Below are 18,416 nucleotides of genomic sequence, written 5' to 3' on the forward strand. Positions count from 1 at the left end.
GGGGGTCTCATGACCGGGGGTCCTGGGAGCTGCGAGAGGTGTGCGGGGCACCGCCACGGCTGCGAGCCGGGGGTGATAAAGCAGAGATGGGTTAATGCATCACACGTTTATTAAGAGAGAAAAGGTTCTCTGCAAAACACAGTGGCCTGAGCAGAGCTGGCCAGAGAGGAACACACCCCAAGGCTGCAGCAACAGCCCCTGTGTCCCTGGCCAGGACCCCCAAATTCAGGACACAAAGCAGTCCCTCAGCAGGGCACCCCCCGAAGCAGTTAATGGAGGGCAGGGGGTGCTTGGGGGAGTTAGCTACCAGAAGAGAAGAGCGACTGGGGAATGGAGCATCCTCCCTAGCCCTCGTGGCAGATCCGTAGTGGAAGGAGTCCTCAGCCCGGCTCCGACGCCAGGCAGGTTGTGATGCCATGGCGCGCAGAGGGGTCCAGGCCTGGGGAGGGAGCGCAAGCCCTGGAGAGAAGGAGGGGACATGAGTTAGAGCCCGAGTTCCATAGAATGGTCCCAGCCCCCACGCCGTTCTGCTCCGTTCCACGCCCATTGCTGCGGCATCCGACCATCCAGCAGGTCTGAGTTAGGAGACGTGACACAGTCTGTGTTCAGTGGCATTCCCAGGGGGTTTGCTGCCTGGGCTCCCCAGAAACCCAAACCACAGCTTTTCTCCCCAGCTTTTACACGAGACAGTTATTTTCCTTCTAAATCACATCTAACAGGCTACGAGACACCACACACCAGGGCCGGCTCCAGACCCCAGCGCGGCAAGCACGCGCGTGGGGCGGCATTTGCCGGCAGGGGCGGCAGGCTGGGCCGGCGGACCTGCCGCAAGCATGCCTGCGGGAGGTCCACCGGAGCCCCGGGACGACCGGACCTGCCGCAGGCATGACTGCGGAGGGGGCGCTCGTCCCGCGGCTCCAGTGGACCTCCCACAGGCATGACTGCGGTCGGTTCGCTGGTCCTGCGGCTCGGCTGGACCTCCCGCAGGCATGCCTGCGGAAGCTCCAGCGGAGCCGCCGGACCTGCGAACCGTCCGGAGGTCCAGCCGAGCGACCAGCGGACCCTCCGCAGTCATGCCCGCGGGAGGTCCGCTGCTCCCGGGGCGTCTCCTGCGCATGACTGCTTGGGGCGGCCGAATATGTAGAGCCGCCCCTGCCACACACCTGTCTGCCCTTTGAATCAAAATCTCTCTGTAGATTGTCCCTTGTTCTATTGTAAACCCTGAATTGTGAAACGCGAATCTGCACTCAGACGGCACCTGGAGAGCATCCGCCACATTTAGAAGATGCTAATGGATTTTGCTTGTTTTCATGGCAGAGGCTGGCTGCACTCTAGAAGCCAGAGGCACTGGATAGCTCGCAAAGGAACCCGAACGATCCAATCACTGAACTAAGGTACAACTTTGAATTATTAAAGGAAATTGCTTAAAAAGGGGGAAATTTCGGTGAATAACATGGGCTAATTCTGAACTACAGCCCCTGAAATGAACCAAACCTCAAAAGCCTCTGCTGAGAAAAGGACTGAAGCAATCTGTTCTACACCAGAGCCATCTCGTGGGTGCGGCGGGAAGCAGCAGAGAATTGGCGAGAGCTGAAATCTGATCACCCAGATGGCAAGTGGGCACTGGCCATCAGAGCAGGCCTGGCCTCTCCTCCCCCAACAAGCCCTGCAGTCAGGGTGTGTTAAGCTGAGGTCACCGCTGGGCTCAGGACCTTCCTGCAGAAACCCTAGTGGGCCCAGCAGCTGCCTGGAGCAGCTGCGTGGAAAGGACTTTTCTCCCAGCCCAGGTTAAGAGAGTAAGAAGTGGGATTGTGTTTCCCTTATACTCTGTGACATCAGAACTGCGGGTTTCTTGCCAAAGCCTGGGCTACACTCAAAAGTCAGGTCAGCTCCGTGGCGCGGGGCGTGAAAACCCCACACCCTGAGCAGTGTAGCTAAGTGGCCTGACCCCGGTGCAGACAGCGCCAGGTCACTGGGAGAATCCCTCCGGCGACCTAGCTCCGCCTCTCGGGGCCACGGGAGACCCCTCCCCTCGGTGGAGCAGCGGCTGCGCTGCAGCGGCTCAGCTGTGCGGCTGGAGCATTTCACACGCAGACAAGCCCTAGGCCTGTGCTCCCCAGTGAGAGCTCCAGTAACCCGTGGTGGATGTTGACTAGCGCTGCCTGCACGCGCTCCAAGCAAACTGGCTGTGGCGATTTGAACCACAGCTTTAAGCAATTGCTTTCGATATTCTAAACTTGCCCCTTTTGGACCCATTCATTCCATTAGCAGGGGCCACACTCTTAAAAGTGCCTTAAAGACAAGTGCATCCTTAGTCCGTGGAGAAACACTGGCCGGGTGACACATGACTTAGATCCTAACGAACTGGCAGTCGAGTGTCAATGCAATAAGAAATCGCAGCGATTTGCATTGCGCTTTGGTGCACCTGCCGAGCCGCAGGCCCAGGCTGTGACGCTTGCTTGCACGACTGTATTTGTGTTGAGCAGAACTTTGTGCCCACACGTGACTGGTGAGCTGTGATGGCAAACGGCTGCCGGTTTGGGGAAGTAAGAGATTGGCGGGTGGTTCAGAATAACGCAGTGGCCCGGTGTGAGAAATCCTGCTCAAGTTAAACGTTGAATTTAAGCTAGCAAGGAAACGCTCCCTGGACTCACTCCTACTAGAGCCTGTGCAAATTCTGCCCATCACACGGATCCTATTGGCAAGCCTAGTTTGTTAGATTTCAGCTTTAAAATCTAACCACCCCTCGGAAAACTCCTAACGTGCCCCCCTTTCATGCTTGTCACTGGAGGTGCTGAGTGACGGGCTCACTGTGCCCGGGAGCTGCTTCTCATCTCTGCGCTGCTGCTGCTCATTAGAGACGCTCTGAATTCCAGGCTCACCACGAGAGAGCGCCAGCGGCTGTGAGCACCTGCTGGCCTGGGGAACCCACAGCTGGTGCAAGCAGAGCCCAGCTGGCCTCACTAGGAACACCCCCATCCACACTACAGCCCGTAACTGCCCACTGATGGGCCCAGCCAGGAGAGAGGAATCCACGACTGGCTTCGGCTAAGACACCGAGCCCTGGGCAAATTGGCAGGTCCTGGTTTCTCACTGAATGAGCCTGACTCCTCCCACTGTCCATTAGCTCTTGAGGTGGACGTGGGGGTCCTGTGATTGGCACATCCCCAGTGTCCGAGCCTGGGGCAGGGCTCTGAGCACAGCGATTCCCCTAATCTTACCTCAAATTACTCTTGTACAGACGTGGCCACACCCATTGCTGCAGCACTTCCATCCTGGAGGACAAGAATCGTCCCCCTGGCATCTCTCCACACAGAGCCCCGGGCCTTGGGGCTTGGGGCAGGCTCCAGGTCGCACTGCAACGCAGAACAGGCACATGGCAGTCAAGCAGTATTGTCCTAAAGCTGCCCTGACTCTGTCCCCGCCTCCCTGCACAGCTTCTGCCTAGGACAGGCCCCTGCCCACTGGCTTCCTGCGCCGCACTTAGAGACCTGGTACCCAGAGCTTCTGTCCGCTATGCAGACTCCGCTCCCTGCTCGTCCCTTCACCCTGGGCGAGGGCCCCAGCCTGGTGCTGAGCCTGGAACAGGAGGGGAGAACTGCTGGGTTCTCTGGGCCAATCACCCGCATGCTGCATGCAGCCAGCAGAACTCACCTGGCACCACCGAAGAGGTGGGGAGCCCGCTGGCTTTCGGGGAGAGTGTGACGTTATTGATATAATCTGGGACCATATAGAACATGGTTGCAACCAAGGTCCTGTAGTGGCACCAAATCTTATGTAAAGGGGGTCGTATAAGGTGTCTAAGACCAGGTTAGGGGTGGCTGGTTATGGTTATGCTGTCTGTGTGCATGTGTCATTTTGTAGTTGAAGTTATGAATATTGGCTCTATACTGTCTGTATTTTAAATTTGTGCTGTGCTTCTGGGTGACACCCCAGACAAGTTGGTGTTAGCTCTGCCTAGCCTGCTTGATGGCCCATTAAGGACCATCAGCTACACAATTGACCCATCGATAGGAGGCAGATACACCTTGTAACTCAGCAAAGTATGCAGGAATTTGCCCATGTGACTCCAGACTCCATTTTGCTGTAATTTTCCACAGTAAGAACAGAGAGGTTCTTACACCTGGAAAAGCCTATAAAAGGCTGATGCTCATCTCCATCTTGTCTTAAATCCTGCTTTGTACCTCTGGAGGGACTTTGCTACAAACTGAAGCTCTGAACAAAGGACTGAATGACCCATCCCAGCGGGGGATGTTCTCCAGAGACTTGATTTGAACCTGCAGTTTATTCTATCACTGCTACAAACCTGAACCAAGACGTTTGCCATTACTGCATGTAATTGATTCCATGTAACCAATTCTAGCTCTCATCTCTATCTTTTACCTTTTATGAATAAACCTTTAGATTTTAGATTCTAAAGGATTGGCAACAGCGTGATTTGTGGGTAAGATCTGATGTGTATATTGACCTGGGTCTGGGGCTTGATTCTTTGGAATCGAGAGAACCGTTTTCTTTTATTGGGGTCTTGGTTTTCATAACCATTCATCCCCAGGACGAGTGGCACTGGTGGTGATACTGGGAGACTGGAATGTCCAAGGAAATTGCGTGTGTGACTTGTGGTTAGCCAGTGGGGTGAAACCGAAGTCCTCTTTGTCTGGCTGGTTTGGTTTGCCTTAGAGGTGGAAAAACCTCAGCCTTGGGCTGTGACTGCCCTGTTTGAGCAATTGGGCCTGAATTAGCATTCTCAGTTGGGTCCCGCCAGAACCGCATCGTCACAGAGAGTCACAGAGCCCAATGGCACTGAGCCCCTCTCCTCCCAGCTGCGCTAGCAGGGCCGAGGCCAGGAGTACCAGCTGCTTCCAGGGGAGGCTCCCGTCGTACCTACGAACAGAGCAGGGCAGGAGGGAAAGCCACTTGGCCTTGGACAGACACCGGGTCTCCCTGCAGCACAGAACAATCTCCTGGCAGTCACACCCCTTATCTATTACCTGGAGACACCAGCTCAACCCTACCAGCTCCACCTGAGAACGCAGGGTGGGTGTGAGCCAGGCTGTGAGTGGGAGGGAAATGGGCCGGGCTAGGAATGAAGAGACACCCCATGGCCTGGCCCCGGCCTCGTGAGCTGGGAGCTCACCATAGGGGAGAGGAAAGAAACCACCACATCCAGTCTGAGTAGAGACTCTGAGCCCGGGGGCAGCGGGATCATCCACGGCTGGTTAATGGGACTGGGGTCCTGCCCCTTTGCTGAGTGACCCCGGCCCCTCCTCCCTGCTTGGTTAGGGACACATCCCCCCAAGGTGCCAGGAGCGTCCGAGTCCAGGGCAGAGTCTGACATGACCCTGGGTCTGACCTCACCTCGTGGTCGGGTTACTGGTCTCATGCATTCGTGGCCACACCCATTGCTGCAGCACTTCTGTCCTGGAGGACAAGAATCGTCCCCCCGGCATCTCTCCCAACAGAGCCCCGGGCCTTGGGGCTTGGGGCAGGCTCCAGGTCGCACTGCAACGCAGAACAGGCACATGGCAGTCAAGCAGTATTGTCCTAAAGCTGCCCTGACTCTGTCCCCGCCTCCCTGCACAGCTTCTGCCTAGGACAGGCCCCTGCCCACTGGCTTCCTGCGCCGCACTTAGAGACCTGGTACCCAGAGCTTCCGCCTGCTATGCAGACTCCGCTCCCTGCTCGTCCCTTCACCCTGGGCGAGGGCCCCAGCCTGGTGCTGAGCCTGGAACAGGAGGGGAGAACTGCTGGGTTCTCTGGGCCAATCACCCGCATGCTGCATGCAGCCAGCAGAACTCACCTGGCACCACCGAAGAGGTGGGGAGCCCGCCGGCTTTCGGGGAGTGTGTGACGTTATTGATATAATCTGGGACCATATAGAACATGGTTGCAACCAAGGTCCTGTAGTGGCACCAAATCTTATGTAAAGGGGGTCGTATAAGGTGTCTAAGACCAGGTTATGGGTTGCTGGTTATGGTTATGCTGTCTGTGTGCATGTGTCATTTTGTAGTTGAAGTTATGAGTATTGTCTCTGTACTGTCTGTGCTTCAAACTTATGCTGTGCTTCTGGGTGACACCCCAGACAAGTTGGTGTTAGCTCTGCCTAGCCTGCTTGATGGCCCACTAAGGACCATCAGCTACACAACTGACCCATGGAGAGGAGGCAGACATGCCTTGTGACTCAAAGTATGCAGGGACTGGCCCATGTGACTCCAGACTCCATTTTGCTGTAACTTTCCACAGTAAGGACAAAGAGGTTCTTACACCTGGAAAAGCCTATATAAGGCTGATGCCTCATCTTCATCTTGTCTTCAATCCTGCTTCTGACCTCTGGAGGGACTTTGCTACAAACTGAAGCTCTGAACAAAGGACTGAATGACCCATCCCAGCGGGGGACGTTCTCCAGAGACTTGATTTGAAGTTGCAGTTTATTCTATCACTGCTACAAGCCTGAACTAAGAACTTTGTAATTGATTCCATGTAACCAATTCTAGCTCTCATCTCTATCTTTTACCTTTTATGAATAAACCTTTAGATTTTAGATTCTAAAGGATTGGCAACAGCGTGATTTGTGGGTAAGATCTGATGTGTATATTGACCTGGGTCTGGGGCTTGATTCTTTGGAATCGAGAGAACCGTTTTCTTTTATTGGGGTGTTGGTTTTCATAACCATTCATCCCCAGGACGAGTGGCACTGGTGGTGATACTGGGAGACTGGAATGTCCAAGGAAATTGCGTGTGTGACTTGTGGTTAGCCAGTGGGGTGAGACCGAAGTCCTCTTTGTCTGGCTGGTTTGGTTTGCCTTAGAGGTGGAAAAACCTCAGCCTTGGGCTGTAACTGCCCTGTTTGAGCAATTGGGCCTGAATTGGCACTCTCAGTTGGGTCCCGCCAGAACCGCATCGTCACAGAGAGTCACAGAGCCCAATGGCACTGAGCCCCTCTCCTCCCAGCTGCGCTAGCAGGGCCGAGGCCAGGAGTACCAGCTGCTTCCAGGGGAGGCTCCTGTCATACCTACGAACAGAGCAGGGCAGGAGGGGAAGCCACTTGGCCTTGGACAGACACCGGGTCTCCCTGCAGCACAGAACAATCTCCTGGCAGCCACACCCCTTATCTATTACCTGGAGACACCAGCTCAACCCTACCAGCTCCACCTGAGAACGCAGGGTGGGTGTGAGCCAGGCTGTGAGTGGGAGGGAAATGGGCCGGGCTAGGAATGAAGAGACACCCCATGGCCTGGCCCTGGCCTCGTGAGCTGGGAGCTCACCATAGGGGAGAGGAAAGAAACCACCACATCCAGTCTGAGTAGAGACTCTGAGCCCCGGGGCAGCGGGATCATCCACGGCTGGTTAATGGGACTGGGGTCCTGCCCCTTCGCTGAGTGACCCCGGCCCCTCCTCCCTGCTTGGTTAGGGACACATCCCCCCAAGGTGCCAGGAGCGTCCGAGTCCAGGGCAGAGTCTGGGTCTGACCTCACCTGGTGGTCGGGTTACTGGTCTCATGCATTCGTGGCCACACCCATTGCTGCAGCACTTCCATCCTGGAGGACAAGAATCGTCCCCCTCGCATAACTCCACACAGGGCCCCGGGCCTTGGGGCTTGGGGCAGGCTCCAGGTCGCACTGCAACGCAGAACAGGCACATGGCAGTCAAGCAGTATTGTCCTAAAGCTGCCCTGACTCTGTCCCCGCCTCCCTGCACAGCTTCTGCCTAGGACAGGCCCCTGCCCACTGGCTTCCTGCGCCGCACTTAGAGACCTGGTACCCAGAGCTTCTGTCCGCTATGCAGACTCCGCTCCCTGCTCGTCCCTTCACCCTGGGCGAGGGCCCCAGCCTGCTGCTGAGCCTGGAACAGGAGGGGAGAACTGCTGGGTTCTCTGGGCCAATCACCCGCATGCTGCATGCAGCCAGCAGAACTCACCTGGCACCACCGAAGAGGTGGGGAGCCCGCTGGCTTTCGGGGAGAGTCACAGAGCCCAACGGCAGCTGAGCCCGGCCCTGAGCCCCTCTCCTCCCAGCTGCACTAGCAGGGCCGAGGCCAGGAGTACCAGCTGCTTCCCAGGGGAGGCTCCCGTCATACCTATGAACAGCGTAGGGCAGGAGGGGAAGCTGCCACTCTGCCCTGGGCTGGGTTGGCAGCGGCTCCTCTCTGCTGACCCGAGCTGCTCTCTCTACTCACCTTGAGCAGATGCAGGCGGCAGCTGGGCCCAGAGGGCCAGGAGCCCCAGGAAGAGGAAGATGGCCCCTGACTTCATGGTGCTGCTGGGAGCCGGGTCCAGTGCCCAGAGCTGAGCCGGGCTGGGATTTAAACCCTGGCACAGGTGGGGCTGGGTGGGAGAGGGAGGGGCTGGCTCACAGTTGAACAACAGGGAAGTAACTTCTTCCTGACGCCATTTCACAACAGAGCTTGTGCCATAGCCCCGGAGGCCTGTCCCTGTCATCTGGGCAGGGCCGGGCTGTTGAGAAAGACCCTGGGAAGGCGGAGAGCCCAGAGCTGTTTGTGGGGAGCTATTGCCTGTGCCGTGTGGGATGGGGCTCCCCCAGAGAGGGTGGCAGCTCCATTCATGTGTGGAGCAGCTCAGGGGGGCCCGGCCATGTTCTGCTCACCCCCCAAGCAAGGGTAACTGTCCCTGTAGGGTGGGCTGGTGCCTGGGTTGGCCGCTCACAGATTCACAGGCTATGTCTACTCTTGGGGCTTAGGGGGAAGTGCCAGCTAGTGAGCTCAGACCTGGTGTGTAGCCGGAGTAGTGGGGCCGTGGCGAGTGGCGGCATGAGGCGAACTGCCTCGAGGACGTACCCCTGGGGTTCGGGGGCATCCGTACTCGGGATGCCAAACCCATGCCTTGCTCACCGCTGCCAGTGCTACTCCGGCTACACTCCATGTGTAGTGCACTCGCTGGATGAGAGCTAGCATGGGAATCATGCCCCCAGCTCCAAGTGTAGACAGAGCCACAGAGTGTCAGGCCAGATGCAGGGCACAGGTGTGACAAAGTGGGACTGTTCTTAATGTTTTCTCTGAGTACTGGGTGGGTGCCTCAGTTTCCCCTATGCATTTCTTAGGTATCTAGGTGCAGGGATCAGGGTGTGTGATTGTTGCAGAGCCCAAGAAGGCCCCTGTGATACTGTCTGCACAGAGAATGGCTGACACTCTCTCCTGGGAATTGATGGCCTGGGCCCCTCCTCTGCAAGATGCCACCTGAAGGTGTTGCAGAATAAAGAGATCAGGTGACCTCCTGGCCCAGGAAAGGGATAAAGCCCAGAGGGGAAGGGCTGGAGAGTGAGTCAGTTTGGAGCTGGCTGGGGATGTGGAGTTAGTGCAGACGTGGGGGTCTGGCTCACTGCCCCCCAGGATGGACCCGGCTGAGGGGTCCCGTTTGCTGTACCTACAAGCTCTGGTTTAGACCCTGTTCCTGTCATCTAATAAATCTCTGTTTTACTGGCTGGCTGAGAGTCACGTCTGACTGCGACGTGGGGGTGCAGGACCCTGTGGCTTCCCCAGGACTCCGCTGGGGCGGGCTCGCTGTGGGAAGCACATGGAGGGGCAGAGGATGCTGAATGCTCCAAGGAGAGACCCAGGAGGTGAAGCTGTGTGAGCTTCTTGCCCTGGAGACAGTCTGCTCCAAGGGATAGGAGGCTCCCCAGAGTCCTGACTGGCTTGGTGGGGAGCAGTTCCAGAGAATCGCCCGGGGACTGCGAGACAAAGGGGCTGATCGTCAGCAGAAGGTGTTACACCCTTTCCAAAGGAAAGGTCCATCCAGACCAGATGGACTGTTGGGGGACGTTGGAATTTCCCTACATAGAGTCAACAAGAGGACAAAAGATGTTGGTTGTGCAGTGGACACCTCCCATCAGCTGAGCTTTGCAGCTGCAGGCATGTGGGCAGGAGAGAATGAAAACCACTAACAAGAAGGACTGATGATCTCTATGCTGCTTGGGCTCTGGGGTGGGAAATGTGTTTCTAGCCATAAGCAAGAGTTCCCCCCACCAACCTCCCTCCGGTGTTTAGCCTGGGTTAGCCCTAAAGAACAGAGAGAAGTGTGTCACCGTTACCTTTTGAAATTTAAGATTGTAACTCATTTGCATATCTATGTTTACCTGCACTAACCTTGTAAATAACTCTCTGGGTTCCTTTTCCTAGTTAATAAATCTTTAGATAGTTTATTGTAGGATTGGCTAGAAGCCTTCTCTCTGGTGTGAGATCTGAGGTGCGATTGACCTAGGTAAGTGACTGGCCCTTTGGGGCTGGGAGTCAGCTGAATATTGCTGTGATAAGGAAGCAGGTATCACAAAGGTGCACTCACCTGGGCGGCGAGACAGACCGGCGTACCCAAGGGGTTAGGCTGTTATGGTGCCTGAGGAGTTCACACTTAATAACTGGTTGGTGACACCAAGGCAGAGAACTCACAGCCAGTTTGGGTTTGTGCTCTGGTTCCTAGCAGTGCCCGGAGGCTGGTTCTCACGCTTTGGAGGCACTGCTGGCAGCGGCATGGCCTGCTCAGTTCAGTAAAGCAGCAAACTCTGCCATTACAACCCTGGGATGATCTAGTCTGACCTGCAGGGCACAGGCCTTTCCATTCCTCCCTCCCCAGGATTGAGCCCAGTGACTGGGTTTGGATAAAGCATTTGACAGAAGGGTTCCAGGCTGGAGCTGGAGCTGGAGCTGGAGCTGAAGCTTCTTGTGATAATTGTGCACAATGCCATGAGTGGCAGTGCTGGACGGGCTAGAGGGAACACTGGGGGAGTGTCAGTGGCCATGGGGTACCAGGAATCAGGATTCTCTCTGTTCCTGCCACCAGGGCGTCGTTAGGACAGAAGCCCTGCTGATCTCTGGATAGTGTCCCCACCCCACACCTGCTGTGGGTCTCCACATGGGGTGAGTGCCCTGAGGCAGCAGACAGGTAGGGTTGCCAACCATTCTGGTTTCACCAGGAGTCTCTCAGAATCGGGCTCTATCTCCCGGAGGCGACTGAAGCCAAACTGGAAGATTTTAGGCCACTAAAAGTCTGGTGGTGCAGCAGGGCTACGGCAGGCGCCCTGCCAACCCTGGCCCCAGGCTGCTCCAGGAAGCAGCTGGCACGTCACTGTGGCCCATGCTGGGGAACCGGGGGCTCTGTGCGCTTCCCCTGCCCGCAGGCACCGACTCCACAGCTCCCATTGTCTGGGTCTGGCTAGTGTGGGGAATTTTTCTGGCGTATGCACTACCCCGATGAAATGGGCTAGTGCAGAGGTAGGCAACCTATGGCACGTGTGCCGAAGGCGGCACGCGAGCTGATTTTTGGTGGTACTCACACTGCCCGGGTCCTGGCCACCGGTCCAGGGGGCTCTGCATTTTAATTTAATTTTAAATGAAGCTTCTTAAATGTGTGTAAAACCTTATTTACTTTACACACAACAATAGTTCAGTTATATATTATAGACTTCTAGAAAGAGACCTTCTAAAAAGGTTAAAATGTATGACTGGCACGCGAAACCTTCAATTAGAGTGAATAAATAAAGACTCCGCACACCGCTTCTGAAAGGTTGCCGACCCCTGGGCTAGTGTAAGGATGTGAGTCCTCACACCCACTCCCTTCACCCACAGGCCGGCACTCCGGGGAGCTGTCTCTGCACCGGACGCTTCGCTGCCCCACTGCTCACCGCAGAGTTCAGAGCAAATACAATTTGTTAACCTGCAACTAATGAGACTACGGGAAAGGGGAAGGTGAGAGGGAAACATGTCACCCCAGTCCGTGGGCCTGGGGCACCACACCCGGCCGTCTCGGGGGCGCAGGGACCTTCCCAGCCTGCTCCTCGCAGGGCCCACACCCCTGCCCAGGCCCTGGCTGCGCCGCCATGACACCGGGGCTCGCACCCTGCTCTGGCGGTGCCCACACACCTGCAGGCGCTAGGGGGCAGGGCCCATCCCCCCAGCGTCGCTCCCATCGGGGTCATCAGCCCCTCCCAGCCCGGCCTGCAAGGCCTCATGCCTGGGGCCTCCCTGCGCTGGGCCTGGGGCCCCTGGACTCCCCAGCCGCTCACGTGCCCGGCTCCACAAAACCCCAGCCCCACTCACACCCTGCCTCCATCTCAGCTCCCGGGGCTGCTCCTCTGGCCCCGCTCCCAGCCCAGCCAGTCTCCTACTCTCCCCTTAGTTCTGCCCCTCCGGCCCGGCAGCTCCACCTCACACGGGACTCTGGCCTCCTGACTCCCTCATTGGCCTGCCTGCCCTGTCAATCAGCCTGACCTGGAGCGTTGGTCTCTTCCCATTGGCCCTGGGGACTGTCAGTCTCAGGGTCCTGATTTCTCATTGGCCTGTCCCCTTTCCTTTGGCCCTTGCAGAGGACCACTGAACAACCCCCCCTAGTGTCAGGGAGGGGCCAGAAGCCCCCTGAAATATGGGTCAGGGAGCAGCTCCCATGGGCCCTGCACAGCTCGGGTGGGCCGCTGAGTGCGGGTTGCTGTGTGATTGGAACGGCTGTTATCATAGCGTCTCTCTCTGGAGCCCGGGTCACAGGGGGAGTGGGACCCAGCCGCCTGTGTGGGGCCAGGCGTGTGAATCCCGGTGGGGGCCAGGTTGGGCTGCTGAGCTGGGGACGGGAAGAGCTGACTGGCTTGGCGGGTTCAGGGAGATGGTGGGAAGCACGGCTGGCGCCCTGCATGGCGAGACTCTGGCACAGATTCTCCGGTTGGGCTGAGATGTGCCTGTCACAGGGCTGGGCAGCAGAGGGGAAAAGGTGGCTTCTTCCACTCCATATTCCCTGGGACTGCCTGGGGCCTGGGGACACGTCTTAGTGTACAACAAACCGGCTGTATGTGAGCCGCAGCCCTTGCAGTGAACAGGGAATATGGGAGCCCTGGAGCCCCACGGTGCCATAGGGAGGGGAGTGCTATCCAAAGCACATGGTTTCATGGACCCTCGATGTTGCCTCAGCTTTTGTCAAAGCCTTATGGAAAAACACCCCCAGGAAGCAGTGAGTGGCTCCGTCTGGAACCTGTGGCTGGATCTGGAAGAGCTGAGACATTCTGAGGAACACAGACATGGTAACAAAAACAAGTCCCCATCCCAGCTCCTCCAGCTCACAGCCTATTTCACCCTAGGAGCCTACTGATGTGAGCCAGAACCTCCTGTAAGTGGAGTCTGAATGAACTCTCCCCTGACATCTTGTGATGAGCTGTGGAAAAGGACTTCAGGGGCTGATCTTGGCTGCATGGGTGCACCCACCTTGCCTAGGAGCTCAGCATGATGGGATTGCTTGCACAAATGGTCAGGTTTGGCTGGTGTGGGATCCCCAGTCTCCTTGTTATTGGGGCAGGAGTAATAAACGGTTGTTGTCCTTGTTGTGTGAATCAAGGGTAACAGAACTGTACTTGGCATAGCCTGATGGAGGGACTTACCCTCAACTAAACTAGCCAGGGGAGGTTACAAAGCCGAATGACTTGCATATATATGGGGCAGGTACCCGGACCTGATAGTGTTAGCCCTGTTGAAGGGTCCCCAGACACCACTGAACTCTTCCTTTCTCCACTGTGTAATAACAGAGCTCGTTCAGACTGAATTGAGAGTCTTGTTACATGCTGTGGAACTGAAGTCACTGATACCTAGGTCTAAGTCAGGGGTCGGCAACCTTTCAGAAGTGCTGTGCCGAGTCTTCATTTATTCACTCTAATTGAAGGTTCCGCGTGCCAGTAATACATTTTAACCTTTTTAGAAGGTCTCTTTCTATAAGTCAATAATATATAACTAAACTGCGGTTGTATGTAAAGTAAATAAGGTTTCAGGATGTTTAAGAAGCTTCATTTAAAATTAAAATAAAATGCAGAGCCCCCTGGACTGGTGGCCAGGACCCAGGCAGTGTGAGTACCCCTGAAAATCAGCTCGCGTGCAGCGTTCGGCACCCGTGCCATAGGTTGCCTACCCCTGGTCTAAGTATTAGATCTGCTTTGGGACAGTGTCTCTGCTGCAACAGATTGCCCAGTGTGCACCAGCAGTGAGGCTGAAATCACTGAGAGCTGTGTTAAGTGGTGGACCCTGAAAACATCTTGGTTAGTGGCCAGCAGGACAGCTGGTGGACAGGGCCAGCTCTCTACCATTTTTGCCACCCCAAGCAAAAAAAAAAAAGCAGCTCGGACTGCTGCCGCCTGAACTGCTGAAGTGCAAAATAAATAAGTAAATCTCAGCCCACAGTCCCCAGTGCCAGCTGTGCAGGGAATTCGATTAGAGGAAAATAAAAATTTTAAGGAAGAAACCAAGCAGCACCTCGCTGGTAGCAGGTAGAATTCATGGCCTGTATTGCCTCTGCAAAGTGGCCTCCTTCTCTTCTCTGCACTGAGCATTTCCCCGACCTTTCCAATGGCTGCTAGCAGCAATTCAGCTCCCTGGGGGTAATGGAGGGGCAGACGCAGTGGTGGTGAAAGCAGGGCATGGAACTTCCACACTTAGTTATCAGTATCATGCAATTCTGGCCAGAAAGGGACAGTTTCGTGTACCAGTTTCTGGCCAGCCTCCTCCCTTGCTCTGGGCATGTGTACTGGAAGCAATTGCCAATCCCAGCCCAAGGTGACACCCACTTGTTTTTCAGGAATTGCTGTTTGTCATGTGCCACCTGCCTCTCTTGGCCACGCAGCCTATTTTAAGTGTAACAAGTGTAACCCCAAAATAATTCCTGGAGCAGAGCTTTTCGAAGAACATCCAATCCTGGTGTAAAAATTGTTGGTGACAGAGAATCTACTATGATCCTTAGTAAATTGTTCCAGTGGTTAATTAGGCTCATTGTCAAAAATCTGCACCTTATTTCCAGTCTGAATTTGTCTAATTTCAGATGGATTGTGTTAGACCTTTTTCTGCTACACTGAAGAGCCCATTATTGAATATTTGTTCCCCGTATTGTTATTTATAGACTGTCATCAAGTAACCCCTTAATAGATTGAGCTCCTTGAGTCTATCACCACAAGGCAGGATTTCTAATCCTTTAATCATTCTCCTGGCTCTTCTCTGACCCCTCGCCAATGTATCAACCTCCTTCTTGAATTGTGGGCACTAGAACTGGACTCAAGATTCCACGTTCAACTAACCTCTCTAGTCTTACGGGACATTCCCAAGTTTATCCATCCCAGGGTCACACTGGCTCTTTTGGCCACAGCATCACACTAGAAGCTCATGTTCAGCAGATTATCCACCATAACCCCCAAGTCTTTTTCCGAGTCACTGCTCCCCAGGCTAGAGTCCCCCACCCTGTAAGCCTGGCCGTCCTTCTTTGGTCCTAGATGCCTATGTTTAGCCATATTAAAACACACATTGTTTGCTTGCACCCACTTTAGCCAGTGGTCCAGCTCACTCTGAATCAGTGCCCTGTCTGCTTTGTTACTGATGGCACCCCCAGTCGCTGTGTCATCTGCTAACTTTATCAGTGATGATTTACATTGTCTTCCAGATCATTGATAAGACCTGCTCCCTGTGGGATCCCACTGGGGACACACCCGCTGCAGGACGATTCTCTGGTTACAGTTAAATTTTGAGACTGTTCAGTTACCCAGTTTTTAATCCATTTAATATCGGCCAGATTAATTTTATCTCCTTCTAGTATTTTTAAACAAAATGTCATGTGGTATAAAGTCAAATCCCTTGACAGGAGTCCAAGTATATTACATTACACGATTACCTTTATCCGCCAAACGTGTTATCTCCTCAAACAAAGATATCCAGTTAATGTGACAGGATCTATTTTCCGTAAACCCATGATGACCAGCATTAATTACATTGCCCTCCTTTAATTCCTTATTGATTGAGTCATGTACCAGCTGCTCCATTATCTTGCCTGGGATCAATGTCAGGCTGACAGGCCTATAAGAAGCTGGCTCATCCTGTTTCCCCTTTTTAAAATTTGGTACAACATTAGTTTTCTTCCAGTCCTCTGGAACATCCCCTTTGCTCCAGGATGATTGAAGATCAACATTAGTGGTCCAGTGAGCTCCTTAACCTGCTCTTTAGCTCCAGAGCCTCCCACAAGTGTCCCAGCTGGAACATCCTGACTGAGCCTCCATAGGGTGCTGCCTGCTAGCAGCACAGCGGGCGGGAGGATTCTGAGTCGCAGCTACACCGAACGGGGGTCTCGAAAGCAAGAGTCCTGCAAAGAGCCGTGACGCGGCCAGGCTGTGCCTGCAGCTCTGTGCCCAGGAGAGCTCACGCTGAGCCATGGAAAATGAAGATCCAATCGCCTGTCTCCACAGACCGCGTGCCGTGACTCCAGCGATGGCGGAGGCAGTCGTAAGGTCTGCAGAAGGCTGGCCCCAGTGGGGACTCTCAGCAGCCTGTCCAAGGTGCCCCCCTCTCACTGGGCTGGCAAAGTGCTGAGGGGGCTGTAGTGGGGCGGCTGCCCCACTCCCTGAGAGTGCGGCTGCGCAGACAGGCAGCCAATTAGAGACGGGCTTACTGAGAGCTAATCGGAGCCAAGAGTGGAGACAGCCAATCAGGGCTCAGCTGGGCCCTATATAAAGGCTGCCCAGGAAAGGAGCAGTCAGTCTGTCTCCAGGGCTGGGGGGTTGCACCATGGACAGCGCAGCGCTGGCCAGGCTCAGGGAGCAGAAGGGAGCTCTAGTCTGTAGCCTGCCAGGCTGCAGGCCCTGAAGGGAAGGGCCCAGCAGGTGCAAGGGGCCCAGGGAAGTGGACAGATGAGGGGAGAGAAGGAGGACAGCCGGGCTGCTGAGGGCGGGCCTGGGTGCCCCCTTCCCCCCTTGCAGTGCACCCAGCCATCGGCCATGGGGAGCGGCCATCACAGACTACGCCAGGTCCCTGACAGGAGGGATTAGACTTTGGGGGTGTGGCTGGACATGGTGGCTGGGGGCGTAGAGAGACTGCTGATCAGCCCCCCGCCCCCCAGAAGGGGGTGTGGATGGACTGAGGGGCACTGCTGGAGGGCAGTGGTCCTGAAGAGGACGCCGTGAGCTGAAGAGCGACGTGGGTTTAGATGCCAACCAAGGGTGAGGCAATGGGCGGGACACCACCAGGAGAGGGCGCTCCACTGGAGTGAGCTAATTCCCGGAGACAACCAGTAGGAGGCGCTGCGGTGGTGAGTCCCAAGCGCGTCACAGGGACCCAGGGCTACTCCCCGACGGAGAGGGCGAGAACGCACACAGGCTGCAGTGCCGCGCTAGTTTGAGCCAGAGACTTTCAGCTGGTCTGCTCCTCACCTCCTGCTGGACCACAAAACAGGTGTACATATCCTTGAGGTATCACGCAATGCCTCTCCCCAATTGCCTGTCCTCATGGACTACCACACCCCTCTGTACCAATATTCCAGCCATGAGATTTAGCCTCCCAAATCGCAGTGATGCCAGCTGAGTAATCATTTTGCTTCTGTGCTGATCCTTCCAGTTCAGCCTGTTTATTCCACGCACTCCTTGTATTTGTGTACAGACATCTAAGATGTCGAGCAGATTCCTCCACTGTTTGTGGCTTCTATGATCCTGTTTTAATAAATCACCCCTACCCAGTGATGTCCCTGTAGCTCATAAAAATACCTGGAAAGCACAAATGTGCTGCTCTGGGAAAGCGATGGCGTGATGGACGTTCCCACGGTCCCCCAGTCCACGTCCCCCTGCCAGGAGGGGCTTTGACCCCGTGCTGGGTGATGCTTGCTGCCATAAGGGCCGTGGCTGTTGTCAGGGCCAGAGGGTCTGCTCATAGCGGGGTCATCACACCCTAAGGGGAACATGCATGAGCCACTCATATGGGGTCAGCAGACCCTAACAGGGACATGTACGTACTGCTTAGTTGGCCTCATCACAGCCTAATGGGGAGGTTGTGGTGGGAACCCCAAGACCTCCCCATGCACCCTCCTCTAGTCATGTCAGGGGCAGGTTTAGGTTCTGGAGCTGTCCCTGCAGCCAGCTCTGGGGAGGGGAGGGCGCATGAGTCCTGCTTTGTGGGCCATGGGGAGCTGCCAGGCCGGTGTGCCCAGCGTTAGGAATGACAGTGGCAGGCCTGGGCCCAGCAGCTCCTCACGGGAAGCAGCAGAGGGAAGAGGGAGGGCTGGAGGCGAATGAAGACGCGTGTGTGTTGGGAGAATGACAGATCTGGCTCTGAGGAACCAGCTCTTTGCCATGAGCTGAGAGTGTCCCGTCCCGCACAGCTCCCGGGGCCGGCGCTGGGTGAGCTTCACGAGAGGTTCGCTCCAGGGAGGCCCAGTGATCAGTGGCCTCTGGGCTCAGCTGTTTGCCCCAGGCAGGGCGTGGAGCCGCCTGGAAACATGAAGTCACCTCTGCAGCCTGTTATTACATTTCCACCTTCCTCATCCAGGGACGTTTCCCAACTCTTGCAGGGCCCTGCTGCTTCCCTGTTCCCTTTGGGAGGGGCAGACACCGGGGGCGGCTCTCTTGTGCAATGTCCCCTCCTGTGACGGCAGTGCCGGGCTGGCATGATGGTATATAAGCCGGTGCAGCTCGGCG

General features: G+C 55.7%; 1 protein-coding gene across 1 annotated transcript; it reads right to left on the reverse strand.

Moving 5' to 3' along the window:
- Window positions 1-210: 210 nt before the first annotated feature.
- On the reverse strand, window positions 211-12,151 carry WFDC3 (WAP four-disulfide core domain 3). Its single transcript, XM_044985704.1, has 6 exons — window positions 12,048-12,151; window positions 8,173-8,320; window positions 7,473-7,616; window positions 5,356-5,499; window positions 3,222-3,356; window positions 211-459 (listed from the first exon to the last, which is right to left on the reverse strand). The coding sequence occupies exons 2-5, from the start codon at window positions 8,246-8,248 to the stop codon at window positions 3,223-3,225; spliced, it is 498 nt and encodes a 165-aa protein (XP_044841639.1). The 5' UTR covers window positions 8,249-8,320; window positions 12,048-12,151; the 3' UTR covers window positions 211-459; window position 3,222.
- Between the last annotated feature and the right edge of the window lie 6,265 nt (window positions 12,152-18,416).

The sequence above is a fragment of the Mauremys mutica genome, chromosome 13, assembly GCF_020497125.1.
Source record: "Mauremys mutica isolate MM-2020 ecotype Southern chromosome 13, ASM2049712v1, whole genome shotgun sequence".
NCBI lineage: Eukaryota > Metazoa > Chordata > Testudines > Geoemydidae > Mauremys > Mauremys mutica.

Excerpts from the sequence above, each read along its gene's own strand:
- WFDC3 (XM_044985704.1), bottom strand. The coding sequence starts at position 8,248 with ATGAAGTCAGGGGCCATCTTCCTCTTCCTGGGGCTCCTGGCCCTCTGG. Across the intron at positions 7,617-8,172 it reads GCCGCCTGCATCTGCTCAAG|TGCGACCTGGAGCCTGCCCC; the intron begins GTGAGTAGAGAG and ends TCTGCGTTGCAG. Across the intron at positions 5,500-7,472 it reads ACCAGTAACCCGACCACCAG|TGCGACCTGGAGCCTGCCCC; the intron begins GTGAGGTCAGAC and ends TCTGCGTTGCAG.